The sequence below is a fragment of the Cydia fagiglandana genome, chromosome 14 (assembly GCF_963556715.1).
Source record: "Cydia fagiglandana chromosome 14, ilCydFagi1.1, whole genome shotgun sequence".
In the NCBI taxonomy this organism is placed as follows: Eukaryota; Metazoa; Arthropoda; class Insecta; order Lepidoptera; family Tortricidae; genus Cydia; species Cydia fagiglandana.
In genome coordinates this window covers 10,947,631-10,969,818 of record NC_085945.1, presented here as the reverse complement: position 1 = coordinate 10,969,818, position 22,188 = coordinate 10,947,631, and the positions used below count along the sequence as shown (strand labels likewise).

The 22,188-nt window shown below is 36.4% G+C and overlaps 1 protein-coding gene and 1 long non-coding RNA gene across 2 annotated transcripts in view; both read left to right on the top strand.

Moving 5' to 3' along the window:
* The window catches only part of LOC134670781 (glutaredoxin domain-containing cysteine-rich protein CG31559-like), a 163,578-nt gene that overhangs the window by 92,006 nt on the left and 49,384 nt on the right, over positions 1 to 22,188 (top strand). Inside the window, exon 2 of the mRNA XM_063528596.1 lies at positions 182 to 1,746. Within this exon, the coding sequence (XP_063384666.1) occupies positions 355 to 1,746 (1,392 nt within the window). The 5' untranslated portion in view covers positions 182 to 354. The remainder of the gene's footprint in view (positions 1 to 181; positions 1,747 to 22,188) is intronic.
* On the top strand, positions 20,184 to 22,054 carry LOC134670753 (uncharacterized). Its single transcript, XR_010099127.1, has 3 exons — positions 20,184 to 20,535; positions 20,633 to 20,865; positions 21,785 to 22,054. It is a non-coding gene; the product is annotated as an uncharacterized LOC134670753 (long non-coding RNA).

The window sequence follows — 22,188 nt, the reverse complement described above, 5'->3', positions numbered from 1 at the left end:
ATACTTTTTCGTAAAATAAAACAATAAATTATAGTGTATTGAAATTAAATTTGTGGACAAGCTATAACAAACATACCTATTTTATTTTCTTAACGGTATATTTTCCTTTGATAATTATGTTCTAACTAAACCTACATATTAACAACAAACAATATTCTAAAGTGGAATTTCTTCTTTACAGGTCTGAATAAACAGCGCGCTAGAAAAACCGGTCAGCGGATTATTGACCCAGTCTCGATCGGTCACCGGAACCATTATGCCTTACATATCCATCACTATCTAACGCAGCGGACCTGACTCGCATTGCAACTGACAAACACCGTTACTTAATTATGCCAGTCTAATAGTTCCACCATGATGGAAGAAGTCACGCCCCGCCCCAGCGTCGAGTACATCCCGCCACTGCCACCGAAAGTCAAGCAGAAAGCCACTACGTTTACACAAATAACTAGCGATGATACCAAGCTAAACGGTAACATGGATTCGCTCAGTTCGATGCACTCACTCGTCCTTAATTCAAAGCCTTCTGCAACGGTATTCATAGCGGCGACCCAGCCAGAACGGCCTGCAAGCACGTCTAGCTCGGACGCTCTAAACGGCCCACACGTGGTCACTATCAGAATTAACACAGACTCCGACAAACCGAAAGCACCTAAAATCTCCAGCGTTCACCTCAAAAGCGACGCTGACTTCGACGCCTTCAAACTCCACGACATTTACAAGAAAAATAATAGCCTGGTAAGGCTCAATGTCGAAGATCGACCCAAGATTTTAGATGAGGAATTAAAAACTGATAAACCACCGTATATCTACTGCAGCTCCTACATGAATTCTAATATGGTGATGTCAAGTGGGCAGTGCTCGCCGAGCGATACCCTAGATTCCGGAACCTGCAGCGACCTTGACGGCACACCGCCTCCGCTACCTAAAAAGAAGCTCACGAAGTCTACAAAGAAAGTCTCCGTGACTCTAATTAGTTCCACGAACGGCAGTCATGATGAGTATGAAGACAACGATTCTAACATATCGTGCGATTCGCTTAATAGTAGTGAGCTTAACGGAAGCGTGCACGCCGACGAAAACCATAGCGAAGATGGCAAAAACGAAAAGAAACAGAGTCCACCTGCCGCGCCGATGATGCCGGCCTTTGAAGCCAACACTAACAACAAAGACAGCAGCTTTCTACCACAAGGTCTGCTCCAAGACATTAGAGACCGTTCTGTCAAACTCAATATGGTCGAAACTGAAAGCGAACCGGCCGAGCCTCTGGAAGCGAACCAGAATATTAATGAAAATGCTAATTTATCGAAAGAAAGCGCGCAACTAACGTCGTTCCGTCTAGTTTCTCAGTGTAATAGTGAAGTGACGACTAATTCCGACGGAGATTCATTACTGAACGTCTCTAAAACCCCTCTAATTAGCGAAAGCACGTACGAGGAGCGCAAGAAGGATAAAATTAAACAAGAACAAATGTGTTACAGTAGCAATTATTTTGACGCGGACAAATATTACGACTTCCATCTCAACGAGAAACAGTTCGATGATGTTCAGTCATTGAAAAGTGTTAGTGGTGTAAGTGTTAAAAGTGATGAGTTATCAGAGTTAGAATATTTTGCGGGAATTAAGGATTACAAGAGTGAAGAAGCTCCTTCGACGATCAGGAGTTCGAAAGGCACGATACGCGGCGTGAAGAATCGTGTCCGAGCCGGCATAGCAACATTCCTCCAAATCCAGAACACGACAAAGGTAATTTCAGCTTTATTGTTTCACTTTTTAATTTCCTAGCAGTTTTTGTGTCAACTGCCGGTCGTTATACACGTACTTGATTTTAGAGGTCGCAGTAACGTATTCGAAAGTGTACGCGGGCACGTAGTCGGCGTTTATTAAAAATTCTTTTTGACGCCTGAGATAAAATGTCTTGGTATTGAATATTGGGCCTTCACGGTGTGTTGTTCAGAATAATGGTCTCAAGGAAGGTGGTGTAAGACAATTGACACAGGTTGCTGATTAACATTCAGAATTATGAACGGAAGTAGTAGCTTGTGTTGGACTTGAGTTCAAGTTTAAACAATGCCGATTGTTGTCATATTGATAATACTGTTGCTATACCTACGTTGGTTAGTGTTTTGACAGGTGTTATTTTGCGGTATTTTATAATTATGTTAATATCGGTGTATATTTTGTAAAGCTACGTACAATACGTACATTGACATAATTATTAGTAGCATCCCAAATATCAGTTGTAGTGCCATTGGTTAATTTGTAGCTGTAAGTAACAAGGAAAGCTTGTTCCTGAAGCAACATCAGAAAAAATAACCAATACGTAGATCGACTTAAATAGCATTTATTTATAGCCTTTTAACTATATTACACACCTACAATTAGCGGCTAGTTAGGATTTGTAACAAGATCGAAAAGTAGTCGTACTACTAATAATGCCAAACAAAACATTTTGAAAATGACTAGATACGACACGTGGGACTCGTACTCAAGCGTAGGGGCCCGATTCGGATTTTGAAATAGACATCACCAAGATACGATAACGATATGTTTAAGATTTAAACTGTCTTTGACATTTGCGCGAATCTGGAGATATTCTTGAACGATTTCCACAGGATATGAATTAGAGATCCAATTCACATCTAATAAGTAGATCTTACTCTATCTAACGTAAAAGTGACATTGGTTGCCCGAATTGCGCTGCAAAAGAGAACTAGTTGATATCTAAACTATAACGTATCTAGAATGGATCTAGTACGTGTCGTCTCTTGTGAATATCTTTAAGTTCGAATACGGCAGTAGGTCTCATTTCTAGCCTCATTTCAAACCTGGTATAAATAAACATTTCTAACTTTATCACGTCACTTCTTAATAAGCTTCCCTAAGCACATCTTCCGCTTTTCTAACCACACACCCAGCAATCGGATTTTCTTCTAAGCGTTTAGCTGTCTCTAAGTGTGTCGGAAGCAAGAATCATCCAGTTTCTAAGTTACTCGATGGGAAAGTGCGCTGGAAAAAAGAGGCATGCCTCTACGATTGTTAGAAAACTTGGTGAAAAGCGGTGTAAAAATATTTCCAGGCTATTAATGGTTTTTGTTAGATGCACAAGTTGTTTGGTGAGTTTTTGTGTGTTTACTACTTTGTAAATGATACATGATGCTTAAGCGACTGCCGTAGATATGAGGTGTATTTAGATTGCTCTTTATTAACCTCATTAACACAAAGTTTTTGGCGTTTCCCTTGAGATCCGTACTATCGAAGTTCCATTGTAGCTCAGTAAGTAAAAAATAGGAAAACATACGTGAATTTTTTGCATAGTATCGAGGTATAATATGTCATTATTTGTAACTAAACATACCTATTGATGCGTCGGTAATGTCTCATTCAACATACATCCATTTTTACTTTGGTAGTGTCTAACAATGTGCGAAAATGCTGTATCACCATTTATTTCACTTTCTTTTTTTGTCAATAACGACTTAATCTTAAAAGATTAATATGACCCTGTCTTATTATGACGGATGCGTGACAATTGTCCATTCACTGTAAACTTGACTTGCTTATGAACTTGGTATCTTTTTAACCATTCCGTGGCGTGACATACCAGACGTGAATTTAAATAAGCAATATGCAATAATTCAATGACATTATGCATATTTATAGAGACGGTGTTGATGTAGGTGTTGAGTACCTACTGTATTAGTAAAGTAAGTAAATTATCAGCTTTATTTCGAGTTTTTTTTCTAGTTCATGGATACTTACTTACTCAAAGGTATTCTACGTCAACGCCTATGTGACACCGTGGACAATTTAATGTGTTTTATACGCATAAATTATAATATCCGTATACGCATAATATTATAATTATCAATACTTGTACACCTAATTATTGGAATGAATTTAAAAACCGTTTTAACTTCGTAAGTCCAAATTTAATTCAAGCATTGAACTTCAACAGAAAAAGAAAAGAAAGTTCCAAATTCAAAAGCGCAAAAACTGTCCTGAGTCTTACAAGTTTAAAAATTTGTTGATTGTGTACCAAAAAATCCTATGGGTTCTATAGCAGCTATCAAATGTAAACCTACGCAATGATATTAGCAGAGATGTATATAACTCCGTATAAGATAAATAAAGTCTAAGAAAAAGACGTGCTTCGAAAATCAAGAAAAAGTCATTCTCGAATAGATGGCGCACACACCTTTGGCCTATTCTCGGCTAGATAGCGTTGACGACACCGTTTGATATTTAACAATTTTAACACATATCAGTGAAAGAACATGGGTCAGTATGGAACAATAAAAATTAAAAATCATTTATCAGTAAACATATTTTGATTAATTTATACATTTTCAATTATATTTTAAGTTTTAATTGTGTGTCGATAGATGGCAGTAAATGTACCGTGACTACAAAATTTACTTTGGCAATAGCCCTCTATACTATCTATTCTCTTTGATATTAGTTATACAATGATCGTGAAGGTATTCTATGAAGGTTATAAGTAAACCGTCTTAGTAGGTGTTTATGTCAATGTAAATAAACAGAATATCGTAACTCAATCATTCATAACAAGTAGGTTAGGTGCTTTGCATGGCTGAATGAACGATTTATAGGCTTTGGTTTGTTTTTAGGATTCCGTACCCAAAGGGTAAAAACGGGATCCTATTACCAAAAAGAATAGATAGTATAGAGGGGTCCTGTCTTTGTCAATTTTGTAGTCACGGTACATTTACTGCCATCTATCGACACACGATTAGAACTTAAAATAAAATTGAGTATGTATAAATTAATCAAAATATGTTTACGGATAAATGATTTTTAATTTTTATTGTTCCATACTGACCCATGTTCTTTCACTGATATGTGTTAAAATTGTTAAATATCAAACGGTGTCCTCAACGCCATCTAACCGAGAATAGGCCAAAGGTATAAATTATAATCGCGCCATATATTCGAGAATGACTTTGTCTTGATATCCGTATATATTTTCACGCCTTAAGTCACTGACAATTAGGTCGTGTAAATATACTTTTGGAGCGTTGGCTTGTAAAGATGTTTGTGAACTGACTTCGATCCTAACAAATAAAACTCGGCCTGATAGCCCGCAACTAAAAACCTTGCCTAGCAACTATATAACATGCTCATATGTGACGTCCCACGGGTAAAGGTACCTTATGGCGGTTGGCGCTTACGCTATTAATAACGCCGCTCCAATATTATTGCGGCGCTATGCGACGTAAGCGCCAGCCGCCATAAGGTACCTTTTGCCGTGGAACGTCACATATCTTAAGTAATTTCTCATACTGCATTTCTAATGAACGCAATATCAGTAGATTATCAGCAGATCTGTTCGTTTATAAATATGAATTCCCGCACGCCATATCAAATCAGACTAACTATTCACAAAATGTTGTTTAATCACCCCAGAGCTCTTTCTAGTATAATTTGGTCTCTATATCGATGACTTTTCCATGTAGTTGAAGCTAGGCGTGTATTGGTGTGACCATCAGCAGTGCCATGTGTATGGTTTGTGAACGAGAGCATAGGTGCTAATTGTAGCAAATTGGATGGCTGGATGTTTCTGTTTAATGATCTGTAAGCTCATGATGAATTGCTTCGTTTGAAATATTACTTTTATTTGTGCGAAAAAAGCCAACCATGTTTTTATTGGTCATTTTCCTTTCTTGTTTTTTTTTATTTAGTTACGATGTTAACTGACTAATTTTCAGCCAATCTTAAATGTACTTAAATACGTTCTAAAACCGATCTAAGTACTTAAACTGAATTGATGCTACTAAATTATTGTAATTTATTGTGCTTTCCTGGATACATCGTTGCATTAATAGTATGTCGCATATATATTAAAGATTTAGAGGTTTCGTAAACATCTTTTAAATTTGTGTAAAGATAAGCGGTTATTTTAATTCATGATAAATAAAAAAATATTGTGTGTCAAGTTTAGTGTGCTCTTGTTGCATTTATGGCCTCGGATAACGATGAGCACATCCAATCACGAAAATCGTGTGTTCCTTATCATATAGCACCTAATAAAAACACACTTTATATCCGGAAACTAGGCCAAGTACCAATAAAAATACAGTGCATGTTTTACGTTCCAAAATTAAAATGTTCACGTTCAAACCTTGACTTTTCGCGCACGCCTCAACACTTTCGTTCGTCGGCGAAAATTGACTTTGTCAAACTCGTAACTAAGTTAACCGAGCTGTTGGAAAAGAAATCGTCGATAAAACAAATAGAGATCAAAATTACAAATACTGTTGGCGCGAGATACGAGGTTTGCTTGTGTGTTACAATGCGATTTGCATTGATACGTGCGTGTCTTGTAGACTACTAGTATATTGAGACGGAAAAAATGTAAGAGGAATGCACTTGTCCTTTAAATAGATAATATAACTTTGTTGGCGAGGCTGTCGCTTATATTTGCATGATTATGGATGGCAATGACACTAAACTGTAGGGTTAGGTTTATTGTAACAAAGGTGTTGTCAACTCCTACAAACCTTGTGTAGGATTAATTTATTCATCACAAAATGTATGTCCAGAAACGAGAGGTTCATAATAACTCAGTCGTAGCATTTCCAACATATGTATATTAATTATTAATTAGTTTATTAAAAGTTGACTATTGCTATTCATGAGTTTCATGACGTTTAACGGTTTTGAGAGGATTGTTTCAGAAAAAATAGTGTTGATCTAGGTCGCATTAAAAACCTACATGTGCTGTAATGAGTTTAGCAATGAACAGGCTTGTATACATAAAGCCTTAAAGCCTAACCCGTTATAAGTTTGCCATCTGCTACATCAGTACTATAAATTGTATCTACTATTGCCAAGGCGCATTTACTTTCAATAAGTAGCAGTAAGTACTTATAATTATCCGTAGTCTAATCACCATTATATCCACCACTCCAAACCACTATATCCACGCTTCCTTTGTCGTGAATGATCGATAAATCAATTCGAATTGACACCGCAGTCTCGGAAGCGTGCGAACACGCTGTTGTTTCCTACATAGCTAATCTGACGCTCTTAGGCGCTGAACACACTGAGCGATCTACTGCCATGCTCTGGGGTCTTGCACGATCTAGTAGGTACTTTTTTTAAGATAATAAAGAAATCCACAGAATACCGTGCAATGTGCAATGTTTATTAAGCTCTTTAATTGTTAATAATGGTGAGTACTTATTTTGATTTCAAAAATTTTACCCAATTTTGAATGACAAGCTTATTTTTGCGAAGTTGTAAATATGAACTGGATGGTGTTTAGCAAAAATGTGTCAACCCACAATGTTATTGCTAAATGAATGCGGTTTGGCACATTTTGCTAAACACCATCCTTTAGCATACAAGCACTGGGGGCGTTCCAAAAAAAGTGTCGTGTACGTGACGCTATTTTATTAACACTTATGGATTTCTGCAGGTTATTAAGCTGCCATACGCGTCATGCCACCGACAAAGTAGACTTTAACCGTCAGAAGAGTAAGAGAGTCTTACTTTACTGTCATATCGGCCTGACTGTCGCGACTGACGTGCTAATAAACTGTTAATTTCAGGTAAAGCCACGGGCATTAGAAAGGCTTCCGATGATATGGCCTGTTTGTCGCCATACGAGAATGATGGCAGTTTTTGCGCGTAAGGAAAGACTGTAACGTTGATTTGACTGGTGCGGTATCTAGCTGATGGATGAATATCGTGCGACCTACCCATCACGTTTTCCGTAAAGGCTCCTCTTCACGTTGGGCCAACGCCAACGCCAACGAGGGACGCAGCCATGCGGTAGAATGAGATAGCAATATCACTTGCTCTCTCTAACGCATAAATGCGTCCCTCGTTGGCGTTGGCGTTGGCCCAACGTGAAGAGGAGCCATAAAGCGCTTGAGAGTAGATCGCATACTTAATTTACCCACACATATATATTAATATATAATACCATGAGACACTGTCGGCTCGATTCGTGAAATGAATTAGAGACTCACTAGATATGAAATAGTAAAGATATGTGACGTTCCACTGCAAAAGGTACCTTATGACGACTGGCGCCGTGATTCGGGAAATGAATTAGAGAGTCACTAGATATGAAATAGTGAAGATATGTGACGTTCCATGGAAAAAGATACCTTATGGCGGCGGCTCTTACGTCGCATGGCGCCATTATTGGAGCGGCGTTAATAATAGCGTAAGCGCCAACCGCCATAAGGTACCTTTACCCGTAGGACGTCACATATCTTTACTATATCGTGTCTAGTTAATCTCTAATTCATTTCCCGAATCGCACCGTGTGTTTATTATAAATATTGTTATTTTAAAGAGATGCGACTGCGATTACTTTTGTATAAATACTTATGTCACCGAAACTGATTGATTTGCTAGTCTTAAGTTCCGAGCGATTCACACCACAGCCACACGAGCGCGCTCCGTGTGTTGTATACCTTATCTACCTCTACGTTTGAAAACTTATTCAACTTGAACCTTATTCTATTGCGATAAGGTACACAATCGAACTAATTTTCAAATGTAGTCAGATTATTTGCTGCTGTATCTAAGAGAAAAAGTGCAAGATCCCCCGGTAATTAGATTATACAGTCTAGTGAATAGTGATGATGGTTAAGCGCACGCTATTGTCCCCGATTCGATTGTTATCCGTGTTAAAATCGAGGAAGTCATGGAAATGTTTTATACTAAGACTTCTGTAGTTATTGGCCACTACATAGTAATTAGGCCCCCCCACGTCTGGCGTCTTTGGAGCGTCGGCGTCTACAATTCTATGGCCGACGTCGACGCAACGTCGACGCAGCGTCGACGCAACTGCGCAGCGACGTCATTTTCCATAGCGCTGGACCGACGCCGACAGACGCCGACGCTCGAAAGACGCCAGATGTGGGGGGGCCCTTAGCGACTCCTATAGTTCGTTTTTGTTAGCATTAGAAAGAACTTGCAAGAAGGTAAGCGATCTTGACATGTCTTTTAATTGAAATACGCTTTTTAAAAATCAGTAACTATTACTTATGAAAGTAGAAGAGTATAAATGATGGTATTAGATTCATAATTGTTACATATTTGCCGTGACTTATTTTATAAACGTGTTTTTCAATAAAAAGACACATCTAGATTGTTTACCTTATTTCTAATGCTAAAAAAACGAAGTTTAACCAATGGCCCTGTAAGCTGTAGACCTCACAAACCCCCATCTGCCGCGCTAAGCATAAGAGCAGTAAGTCATATTTACATGTCATTAAATTGTATACCTTGTACTTACCTAGGTACTTACTTGTAACTCTTGTAAGATGTTCTACAATTGAAAACTGCATATTCTGTTATCTGCTTTGGTACATTCACCTGCAATAATATGTTACTCTTCGAAGGCCGCAAAAATATGCGACACGCTCTTATGGCCCTACAAATAAGATCATGTCCGATATTTTTGCGGCCTTCGTTGTGTAACATATTATTGCAGGTGACTGTACGTGTCACACACACACGTACACTACACACACTGAAAATCAGCGTCGTAACACTTACTCATGTGCTGCGACAGCTAAGTGTTATCCTTTTCTGGAACCACTCGCAGCACTGTAACTTCAAATTTACCTAGATTTAAGCCTATTTTAATGTTGTTGTGTATGTGTGTCTCGAATAAAAGCACCATTCATTCATCTATTCATCCATTCATGTCAAAAATGTAGTTACTGCTCTTATGCTTAGCGCGGCAGCCATGCATCCACTCCACTATTTCAAAAAAACCCAAAATCTGAATCGACAGTGGAAATCTATTTATTAATCGAACCTACTCACAACATTTTCACGAGAATCTGTTGAAAATAGCGACCTGTAGAGGTGAACATCCAGACACATTTTTTGGAGCATTTTTTCCAAAGCTGAAACGGAACCTTCAACCTTAGATAGATGCCGAGTTAAAACCCCGGCTAATATCAACGAGTTTCATGAAAATTATGAAGGAAATGTCATTTGATATTGACCAACGCTTTTCGGTGAAGGAAAACATCGCGATGAAACCGGACTAGTTCTCAATAGGGCCTAATTTCCCGTTTGAGTTGGATGGTTAGATGGTAATTGCTTCCGTAACAGCTATAGCCCTAGATAGTTAAATACGCCATAAGATTTTAATAATCGTCAAGAAACCTTAAAACTTGTGTTTTAACAGTTATTTGTTTTACAAGGGGGCAGTTGTTATTTAACCGCTCGTGCTAATATTGATACCCGAGCAAGCGAAAGATTCCAAAATTGAACCACGAGCGTAGCGAGTGGTTCGAAAAATGGAATCTTGAGCGTTGCGAGGGTTTCAAAGCACGAGGGTTAAACAAAATTTGTCACCGAGTGAAACACAAAATTTTTCACCACATCAACCTGAAGCAAATATTAAATGTAAAATATTAAACAAAATCAGACCAAGTCAAATCCAAATGAATGTTATTAAATAATTATTTATCATCCAAAATCATCATTTAAAAGTCAATTCTACCAGCACACATAACAAAACAACTCAAAATTTGCATTTGATTACTTTGCCTCACATGTGAATAAAATGCAACTTTGCTATCAGTTTTTGAAGTGCAAAGTAAGCCTTTCCGAGCTGGTGTGGTGAAAAATATTATTGAGGCTTTTCTTACAATAAGTGGGTCGTAATCATTTAGAAATGCTGTAAATGCTACCACTATATTTGATCTGTCACCGCAAGCATCGTCTTCCCATGTTCCACTTCACACTTATTTATTTTAATGCATTTCTAACCATAGATATTTGCAGATTGTCAATATTGGAAAGTAAAACCATGAGCCCAAAACTCTCATTCTGAAGTTGTTGCCAATTTATATTTGCGGTGATTTTGAGGTTATCCCACACTACGCATTTAGAAGCCAACTTTGTCGATAAATGCACGGAAAAATATACTTTATATAGCTAACAATAAGGTTTTATATTGCAAAATTATTGGTTTACATCGAGTATTAACAGTTTGTAGTAATGGCGTCTCTTCTTGCTTAAAAGAAAAAGGTTTCAACGATATAAGAACTTGAAGTTATTTTACTTTGTTTTATTTTATCAGTCTTAACTAAACTTGCCTGTTTTGATTACGGACATTGGAATCAAGTGAGGTTGTGTTTTCTACTGTTAGTTTGATTATGTGGTGTGGTGGAATGGCATAGTTTTCCACCACAATATTATGTACTGGAATTTGCCGTGAGGGATTAGATTTATAGCCGATCAGTTATGTCTATATAGATGGGGTTTTTTTACTTAATACCTGCATTTTATAGGTTTTTTTACCTCATGTTTAGATTGTTTCTGTAGTCAAGAAATTAACTAAGTCTTTGGCATGCGACTCTGGCTATTACTGAATACTGTATGTTGTAACAAGTATGCTGTTACGGAATGGAAGCCTGAGGGGCTACCACCAAAAACAAAAATCGAATCGCTTTAATTAGATTAAGCCTGCTATAACTCTATTCTGCATCTGTATCGTTCTCACAAAATCGAGCGATAGAGATTTTCGTCATTTGCGTTAGGGGCCTCTCTAACTCCAGAGCTATCTTATACCTACGTACTTTTAGAACCCTAAACACACTGTTATTTTGAAGAATCTCATACTGTAATGTCTCGAGAAAGCCTTTGCAGAGCTTTAATACCACATTATTTACGAGTATTATTATTACAATTTCCAGCTTGGAATGCAATGCAACACATCACATCCCATACATTCTCCTTGAAATTGTTACGTCAACTCACGTTAGCTCTGGACGTCAGTAATAAGTGTGGATAAAAACGAATACCAGGACACGGCTGTGGAGTAACGTTGCCGCGAATCTTCCGCATTCCCGCTCTTGCGAGAGAAATATAACATAGTTCTATGTTATACCTTGTTATGAAACCTTTGGACGTGAGCCTGCTGCAAAAATATCTACACTACAAGCATGTTACTTTACAATGTTATTGCGTTGACAAATTATGATACAGATATAAATCTGAGATAGGCCTGGGACAAGTCTAAATACAACTATTGTTTCGTCAAGGTTATACACAATAGTGGTCATATACCTACAGAACTTGGCATAGTTAAAATACATACACTACTGAAAAAAGGCATGCCAAGATTGCTTACCATCTTTCTAATGCTAAAAAAACGACCTATATGTAATTTCATTAAGTCCTACAACAATACAGCTTTGGGCGATCTAAGCTTATATAAAAAAGAAACTAAATTTTATCCGCGCTATCGTCTGTGTGCAGCGATGATGATGATTGACAAAAAATATCCCATTTACCTACGTCCCCAGGCCTCAAACTATCTCCATCCATACCAAATTTCATCAAAATCGGTTGAGAGGTTTAAGTTCGAAAAGGTAACAGACAGAGAGAGCATTTAATAATATTAAGGAGATACATTACCATATACAATTCACAACAATGTCACTGGAACCATACTTAACATCCAAGGTACATACAAGGTCTATTTAACGCGGAAGTAACTGTTCTAGGAAGTAAATGAAGTAATTAATCTGTAACACAACGAATATCTCGATAAGTCCATTACAATCAAAGGCAAAGAAATGAGATCTCGTTCACGCATCGGGTATAAGAGTAATGAGAGTGTAATGCGCATTAGTGTCAAATTAGCAAGTACATTAGCTAACTAATAGATCTTATGAGGAAATGGATATCGTGTCTATGTTCTGAATTATTTATGAAAGGGTCTGGAAATACTGACCGTAGGTATTGTCAAAATCCCGAAAAGATATTTTTCAGGAAAAGTTTACCTATTGCTACCTCGACACAATTATTATCCGATGTGTTATTTGCCTAATTTTCATTTAATCGAACACATTTTATTTATGTATCGTCAGGTTTTCAGAAGGGTCACAAAACTAACACACTAAGTTGCGATAGGGTACCGGAAAATAAAAAATAATTTGAGTATAAAAAGAACGACGTCTGATAATCAATTATCAAAGTACGTTAAAGTTAGATATTAGATAGTATAATGGAATTTCACTAAGTAGGTATATAAATACCTGAACCCAATAAAAAATGTGTGACACTTCTGCTTAAAGGATTACGTCCGACACATGTGGTAGATAGATCTGGGTTTCCGACAAAAGAATCAAAAATATGCAGGGGTGCGCAACATTTCACAGTAGAAATCATCGCACATCAATGTCACGGATGGATAGTCTTCTAGGAACATGCAGCACTAATATGGTCAGCCACAGTTTCACCTAGACGCCGAATAGGAATTCATGATTTTTTTATGAAGTGTAAAATGGCGTGTTTGACAAATTGGTTCCGTTAATTAATAAACAACATGTAGGTTTAGGTAAGTTCCGGAACACGGACATGCTAATGATGACAAAAAGTGGTACAAGACACAATTATGCTGGGACAGAAAATAAATTATGTTAAGGAAGGATTGTGTTGATCCTACAGTAGAGTTCGACAACCTAATATTAGTTGAATATGTATCTAAATATGACCATTATTGCTAAGAGCTCCCGAAAAGATAAAAATAACTTTATCATTGTCATGAAATGGATTGATATTGTTTGGACTGGTTTATACTAATTAGTACCTGTGTATGCTAGGTAATATTTATTTAATTGTAAGTATTATAATTTTCCTGAAATTTTCTGGATGTTATATGTACTTATTTATTATATAGAGATGGTCAAGCAAATCTTGTCAGTCGAAAAAGGCGTGAAATTTCTATGAGACGATATCCCTTCGCGCCTACATTTTTCAAATTTGCCGCCTTTTTCTACTGATATGATCTGCTTACCCAACTCATAATATATTTTTGTATACGTCCTGTATCCCTTGGTCATCAGTATACGTTCCTACACCAAAGAAAGCTACCATAAGCTATGGAATCTACATTCCATCCAATTACGGGTGAGTTATGACGAAACGATAACCCCCACCAACTCAAAAGGGCTAGTTTTAGTAAAGATGACCATTCACTTACGTCCTTTTGGGGAAAGATCGTCATAACTTAGTTCTAACGCCGTCCGCCTTGGCCGGCCTACACGGCTTGGCCATCCTGACTACGCTAAAAGATAGTAAGTCCCTGTAACCATCGTATGTAAATACACTGTTTTGACTGAACCAGGTAGCAGCCCACGGCAAAGATCGGATCTGGGGTACAAGGCAAGTTTAATACGGTGTGGGGAATTTTAATTGGGGCAGCTTAAATGATGTAATTTGTGAAATATGTAACGAGGAATTTTGTTATGAAATGAGAGATTTGTGAGGTGTTTAGGAGATATTTAAGAGTCATTTATGTTTAGGATTAGAGAGAAACTTGTTGGAGAGAAACTTTTGATCTAAAGGATACATACTTTTTGAACTTTTAAATTAATTATATGAGAGTTTGCCTTAAGTATATCACTCAGGAGATACCTACACCTTATAAAATTTAAGTTGTCTTAAATTTTGTACGATTGTGAGGCATTGACTTAATTTTAGATTTTTTTGAATACTTTTTTTTTTCAAAATTGACAGATTTTAAAGTAGATTCGAACTTATCCATAGATTCCTGACTCTTTAAAGACATAACATGCAAGTGAAGTGAAATGTAGATTAACATTCTAATGAAAAGCGTGCTTAATTTTCATTAGCATTAATTATCGAAATACTAAGCGTTTATGATGAAGATTACATTTGAATTACTTTGTATTTTTTATTCTCGTGTAAATTATAAACCGGGGTAGTGCGAGTCGGGCTCGCCCACCGAGGGTTCCGTACTTTTTAGTATTTGTTGTTATAGCGGCAATAGAGATACATCATCTGTAAAAATTTCAACAGTCTAGCTATCAGATAGACAGGAGCAGACAGACGGACAGTGGAGTCTTAGTAATAAATCCCCATTTTACCCTGTGGGTACGGAACTACTCATGCGCAAAATGTGCCACTGAAAAGGAAAGATCTAAGCATATAAAGCAAGTAAATGAAAAAGTTTTTAAACTGAACTGCTGAAGTAAAGAACTAAATGAATCCGAGCTGAACTAGTGAATGAAAGAGTGACATCAAATCAAGTACCTATTTACTTCATTTGAATCTTTCATTCGCGAACTACTCATGTCTAACTATTATCGTAAAGCTCAGGGCCCGATTCGGATTTTGAAATAAATATCTATTCGATATCTTTTAGACATCACCAAGATAATGTTAACGATATATTTCAGATCTAACCTGTCAAATTTGACATTTGCGCGATTCTGGAGATACTCTTGAACGATTTCCACAGGATATGACTTAGAGATCCAATTCACATCTAATAGATCACATCTTACTCTATCTAACGTAAAAGTGACATTGGTTGCCCGAATTGTGCTGCAAAAGAGAACTAGTTGATATCTAAACTATAACGTATCTAGAATGGATCTAGTACGTGTCGTCTCTTGTGAATATCTTGATGTTCGAATACGGCAGTCAGAGTAGCAGGTGTTCAAACGGAGTTATTTAGTTCAGCAGCGGTCAGTTCATCTGCATAACGATAATATTATGGTTCAACACGCGCTTTACATGCTGCGGGACGGACACGACGCGACACGGTTTCTTTTTTTCCTAGCATGCTTACCGCCATTAGTGGTCACTGGTTGTAGTCGCATTAAATTACGATCGCACATATTTTTTTCTGAACTAGAAGTGGCAAAGTACAAACTGTGGAGTGGCTCAGTGTAATAAGTTAAATATATGTTTATGATATTATATGTGAACATGATAGTTTAATTTAGGAAGCACACGCGCGTTAATTAAAAACCGAATAACATCATTTGACGACCGGTCTGGCCTAGTGGGTAGTGACCCTGCCTATGAAGCCGATGGTCCCGGGTTCGAATCCTGGTAAGGGCATTTATTTTTATGATGATACAGATATTTGTTCCTGAGTCATGGTTGTTTTCTATGTATTTAAGTATTTATATATTATATATTTCGTTGTCTGAGTACCCACAACACAAGCCTTCTTGAGCTTACCGTGGGGCTTAGTCAATTTGTGTAAAAAAAAGGTCCTATAATATTTATTTATTATTTATCATTCATATATTATTCTGATGTCAGTTTAGGTTCGAATTGGCCTGGTAGATCATGTTACTAACTTATTGCAAAACTGTCATTCCTTACGATGCATTTGTGTTATTAACTTGAAATGCAAACTATTTGTATTTATCTCAGCATAACTTACTACATATTTCAACTTCTTGACAGTTGTGCAATGTATGCCTCTTGCATAATACTTAATGTATGATGCTGTGTCAGAAAAATGAGTTTCAGTAAGTTTACGCTAACGTAAAAGCTTGTTTTTTCTCCCTGTTACAAAAATGCACCAAACCAAGTCAAGTAAGTTGAGCAAACTTTTTTTTGACTCAGACATACATCTTTACGGCATTTGTAAGTTTCTTAAGTTGGTGCGTCTAGAGTTAGACCAAGAAAAGTCTGCCGCGAATTGCAAGTGTCATTTAAACGTCAGAATTGTATAGAAGTTTGACGTTTAAAATAACACTTGCACTGCGTGGGCTACAAAATTAGCTGCACTTTTCTTGTTCTAACTCTAGAGGAATTTTACGCGTCTCGTCGAGTTCTAAAAGTCTTAATAATTTGCTGTCGTGCCCTTTCTACCTGTTCGGAGTGAACTTTCACGGCTTTTTAAAAAACCTGTTCCCACTTAGCGGGTTTTCTTGTTAAAAATCTGGTAATGATCCGCTGACGGCGGTTTTGGGGTAAAAGGGTGATTGCAAAAGTTTTTATACCTATATGCTAAATGGCTATAATGTTATACCTATAATATATGTACTTACATAATTTTCCTCAAAATTATGGAAGTACATATATGTAATTGAGGCTCTCTCTTTATTTATTATTTATTTACTGTTCAGAACACATACAGTCATACATAAAAATATAGATATAAAAGATATATGATAAGATATATTTGGTATCAATATGCTATTTGTAACGTAATACTCGTTTGCACCCTATTTATAACAACGTGCGAGATACACGGGCGAGTTACCTATGTCAAAAGTGTCAAAACTAGCTTAAATTGATATCAATTTGTAAATTCGAATCGGCCACCGGACCGGACCGACCTTCCTAAATTGCGTAAGGAAGTGTAAATAACGACAGGTACTTACATTGAGTTGTTTAGGTACGTTCTTACCCAATACCTACATTGACAGCTAACAATGCCAAGCCAATGCCAATCGAAAAGTAACATTTATTGGGATGAAATTTTAAACGAAACCTGTGAAGTGATTCATCATCATCATCATCATTTCAGCCCATATACGTCCCACTGCTGAGCACAGGCCTCTTCTCATGCGCGAGAGGGCTTGTATCTATAGTCCCCACGCTAGCCCAATGCGGATTGGGGACTTCACATACACCTTTGAATTTCTTCGCAGATGTATGCAGGTTTCCTCAAGATGTTTTCCTTCACCGAAAAGCTAGTGGTAAATATCAAATGATATTTCGTACATAAGTTCCGAAAAACTCATTGGTACGAGCCAGGATTAGAACCCGCGACCTCCGGATTGAAAGTCAGACGTCATATCCGTCGTGACGTGATTATTTCCATACAATATGAATATTTAAAATTTGATTGGCGTTTTTCTATAAACGATTGTCATTTGGCTAGGCCCCCAGTTCACAGCCAGCCATCATTCGTCGACAAGTTATATCAAGGTACCGCCAGCAAACTAATTATAAACATATGACAACATAATAGATTATAATTGGGCGAACGTGCAAGAGATGAAAACATTTCAAGATCTTTCTTGACATTGACATGAGTTTAACATGATATGGAATGTTTAGATGCAGTCAATCTGAAGCCTGGAGCTAACAACAATTTAATTTAAACAGAATACAATATCTAATAGATGTCGTTTTTGTTATAGTATATAGCAATATTACCTATTAATATCTTGTAAATTTTGGATTAGGTTTTCTATATAATTAGCTTCATGTTAACAAACTTGTTAGGTATATTGCTACAGTGTCTAAATGAAGTTCTCTCGATAGAAGTGTCACACCCGAAAATATTATATTTTATCGACAGTCTTAATTATTTTTTTGTATTTTTGAACAATTAATGCTATCCTTTTATTTATTTTTAATTGATTATATTATTAATTAGATATCAGCAAAGTTATATAAAACAATTCTAAATGTTTTTCAAACCTATTGCCATATACGAATGCTTCAAGAGAAACGAATTTAAAACTAGTCATCTAACGATTTATTTTGCTCATGCTACCAGTAAGTACTTAACGTTCGTATAGTCAAAAGGTAGTATATTATTATTAAACCTTAACGAATATACCTACGACTTTTCATTTCGGCAGTGTGGCTAGCGCATTTGTTTCGATGAATAATCTCTGCTGTCCATTTTTTGTCGCATCTTATTTGCTATGATTTGGTACCCGTTAGACTTACAGTAATATTGGATACCGTTCGAAACATGCAGTGTTTACCACGTATATTTGAACTAGAATTCCATAAGACAATAGGTAAATAAAGCATAATATTTACTAGCGATACCGCTTTGTTCTAAAATTTCAATTTGGTCCTACTTGACAAGTTTAAAGATGACTTAAGTTAGACCGGGCCGTGTCCGGGCCGGAGCTTGATTTCTTAGGAAAGCATCACGTGATCACCTGTCATCTATCATAGAAAAGTAGGCGTCGGAAGCTCTGGCCCGGACGCGGTCCGGTCTAACGTGAGTCATCCTTTAAGTAGGTATACTAGTAATATTGCTTACATGTTCCTAAACTAGCTATAGTTTCGATACAGCTACGTCAAGTATGATGCTCCTATGGTCATTACAGTTCACAATCAAAAATATTTGTCAAAGTCATAATCAGAATTTACGAAAGACTGTTTACTTTCTTCATGAGTATCATGTAAAAACCATTGATCTATTAGAAAAAACTACAGGTGCAACAAATATAATACAAACAGGAAAATAAACAGTTTTATTGTCTCCTGAAAAGTAGCTTCAAAATACATGGCAATTTTTTTCTTCGCCCCGACGAATTGCTCTATACCGTAAACTCGGTTTACTTTGACCCAACGGAGGGTAACTATGACCCACATGAAAAGGGTCTAGTAGAAAACATAAAAACGTCGAAGGTAACTAAAACCAACCTCATGTCATATTTCCATAATTACAGTGCAATAATATAACCTGGACCGAGTAAATCTCAATGGCCAAACCCTCCAGGGCTAAAGTAAAACGACTTTACGGTATTCAGGGACTTTGTTAAGCTAAATATATACTTTTGACGCGTAGTCTGATCCGTTACTTTTGATGCTACATGATGACGGTGTGAACCTGCTTTTGTTTTTTAATTTAATCAATGGTAATAGTAGAGATCTGCGCGTAAATATGGTTTAATTGAAAATATATCGGATTATTACATGCGATACCTCAATTTACGGTATGTGTAGCATGCAAGAAAGCGTGGGAAGATCTATTGTCTCTCTCGTTCTCATGTAGGATGGTTATAATTATGATAATATGGCCCTTGAGTGATATTCCGATTAAGGATTTTCATGTTTTGAATGTAGATAGTAGGGCACATTAAATGGTATGTGTACTTACATATAAAAATATGCAGGAAATATGAGATTCTAAATCTAAATCGTTTCTCGAATAAGTTTTTTACTTTAATTAACATAAAAAAAATTGTTTGATTAGTTAAATTTTTAAGTTGTAATTAAGCATAGCAGTTAAAAAAAATCAAGTCCAGGGTTCTTATTAATGAACAATGAATTAGATTCGGAATGAATGCAAACACTTGTTGCTTACGTCGTTTGTATGTCCAAAATATGGGATAATAAATATAATAATGAAGTGTGAGAATGGATGCTCTCCTCCTCATGTCATGGGATGCGCCTATTTTTATTTCTTCTTGTATTGTTCTATTAATTGATGTGATATAAGTATGAACGAAATTAATTTATTGCAGAAAAACATATATACTAACAGCCGTATTCATAAACAGTTAGAGCATTGATCATCAGTTGCTGATAACCGGATGTCACAAAACGTGATTCATAAACACTTTTTAGCGCTAAACAGTTGATCATCTCTTTATTAAATCCTCGGAAAGTTACGGAGCCGAGGACCCTTCTTTATCTGTTTACAGCCGTATTCATAAAAAATCCTTAAATGAGGAATGATCAGCTTATTAGCTAATCCGCTGTTTAGGCTTAATAAGCCGTTGATAAGAACCATGATTTATAAACGTTTATTAGGGGCTTCTTAACTAATAAGCAGATTAGACGCGTTATGTTGGCATCTTGGCGCATCATAGACTAAAATATGGCTGAACATTAAATTAAAAAAAAAGTTTGACAGCAGCACTAGCGGCCAATCGTAATATCATGAAGAAGTTGATTTACTATTTTGACTAATTTTCGGAATTATCTCTTATTAAAATAGCTTCTGTGCCACAAAAATAATTAAAGATTGCTGCATGGCCGGAAATTTTATAAAACTTGGTGAGTAACTACGTTTACAGACAAGTATCTTATACAGCAACAAGTAATAATATGAGTTCACTGCAATGTTGATATACCTATATCTTATTGCTTTTAGTTTCAATATTATGTGGAATGGAGTCGAAAGAAGTGGGGTTCTTTCAAACTAACCGAGAAGTGCATAATTAGCGAAGAGAAGAAGTCGAAGCCAGATACCGTACCAGACCCCACTCGCCTCCGCAAGAAGAACCATTGAATAATGGTTCATGAGTTCACACTAATTTATTCTGGTTGCGGCAGAAATTCACAACGGGTCAACAAAACGAAGTCCATTCAGACTCACTAAATCAGGTATGAACAATGTCCTATACTTTCTTGTTTACCTTACATACCTGCAGTGTTTAGAGTTAGACAAAGAAAAGTCTGCAGCGATTTTGATGATAACTCTAGGTACAGTTCAAATTTTGGGCATGACCATCTATTTATAATATATTATAGACATAGGTACGTAACATAAAATGTAGTATCTGAACATGTTAAGATTGACACTTGCATTGACGGCTTTGACATTATTTAAAGGTTATAACACTTATAAATTTGGTAAATTTATCCGTGCTTTGTGGAGCTTGGTGTATTTGTTTAAAATTATGCATAGGTACCTACCTATTATAGGTATTATATTTCTTAACCATACAATGGAACCAAATGATAATTATATGTACAAGTGATGTTTTATTGTAACAAGCCGTTGTGTCGCGAGTTTACTTCTTGTCATCGTGTCATTAGTAATAATGTTGTAATGGTATTTATTTTATGCATGGAACAATGCGATGGTTATTATACTCGATCACCTAGCCAACCTACTTACTACGAGGAAGGATGGTTCACAAATTAGGCAGTATTTAAATACCAGTGTACAGGTGTGTGTATAGATACTGTGTACCTGCTGATTAAAAATAAGATGTTTTCTGCGTACAGTTGGTTATAATTAAGTTGGCTAATCTATATCTCATCAGACAGTTTGGACATCTATTCCAGAGAGTTTGCAAGGTCAATGTACAATGATATCATATTATAGTACCTAATAGGTAATGAATAATAAATGAAGTCATATTGATCTCTGTCTATAGCTTAAAATGATACTTAGTTACCATAACTATATTGAATCATGTGACCCTAACTTAAGTACATCCATTATATCATAAGCTAAAAATTAAAGAAAATTGTTGAATACAAAAATACTTTTATTCAAATTATTGCATCTTTTCAGATCCTGAAAGTACCATCATTAGCCACTGTTATTGTTGAATAACTCCAGGCTTTGGAAGAAAAGCTGTGGCCTGTGAACAGCTGTGAATATTGGTCAGAGAAGTGTAACTGACTCCGTACACTGCAAGTCCCAGCAGGAAATCAGCAAGAAACCTAAAAGAAAAAAAACATCAAAATGAAAACCTAGCTTGATTTAGGTTGAAGTAATAAAATTGTTCTAATTTAATTGGTGTTTTATTTTACTAATTAAATATATTTTTTGACTTGTTAAGGTTTGTACAATTTTTATTAATGATGTACAGTCACCTGCAATAATATGTTACACAACAAAGGCCCATAAGAGCATTGCACATTTTTGCAGCCTTCGAAGAGTAACATATTATTGCAGGCGACTGTACCCATATT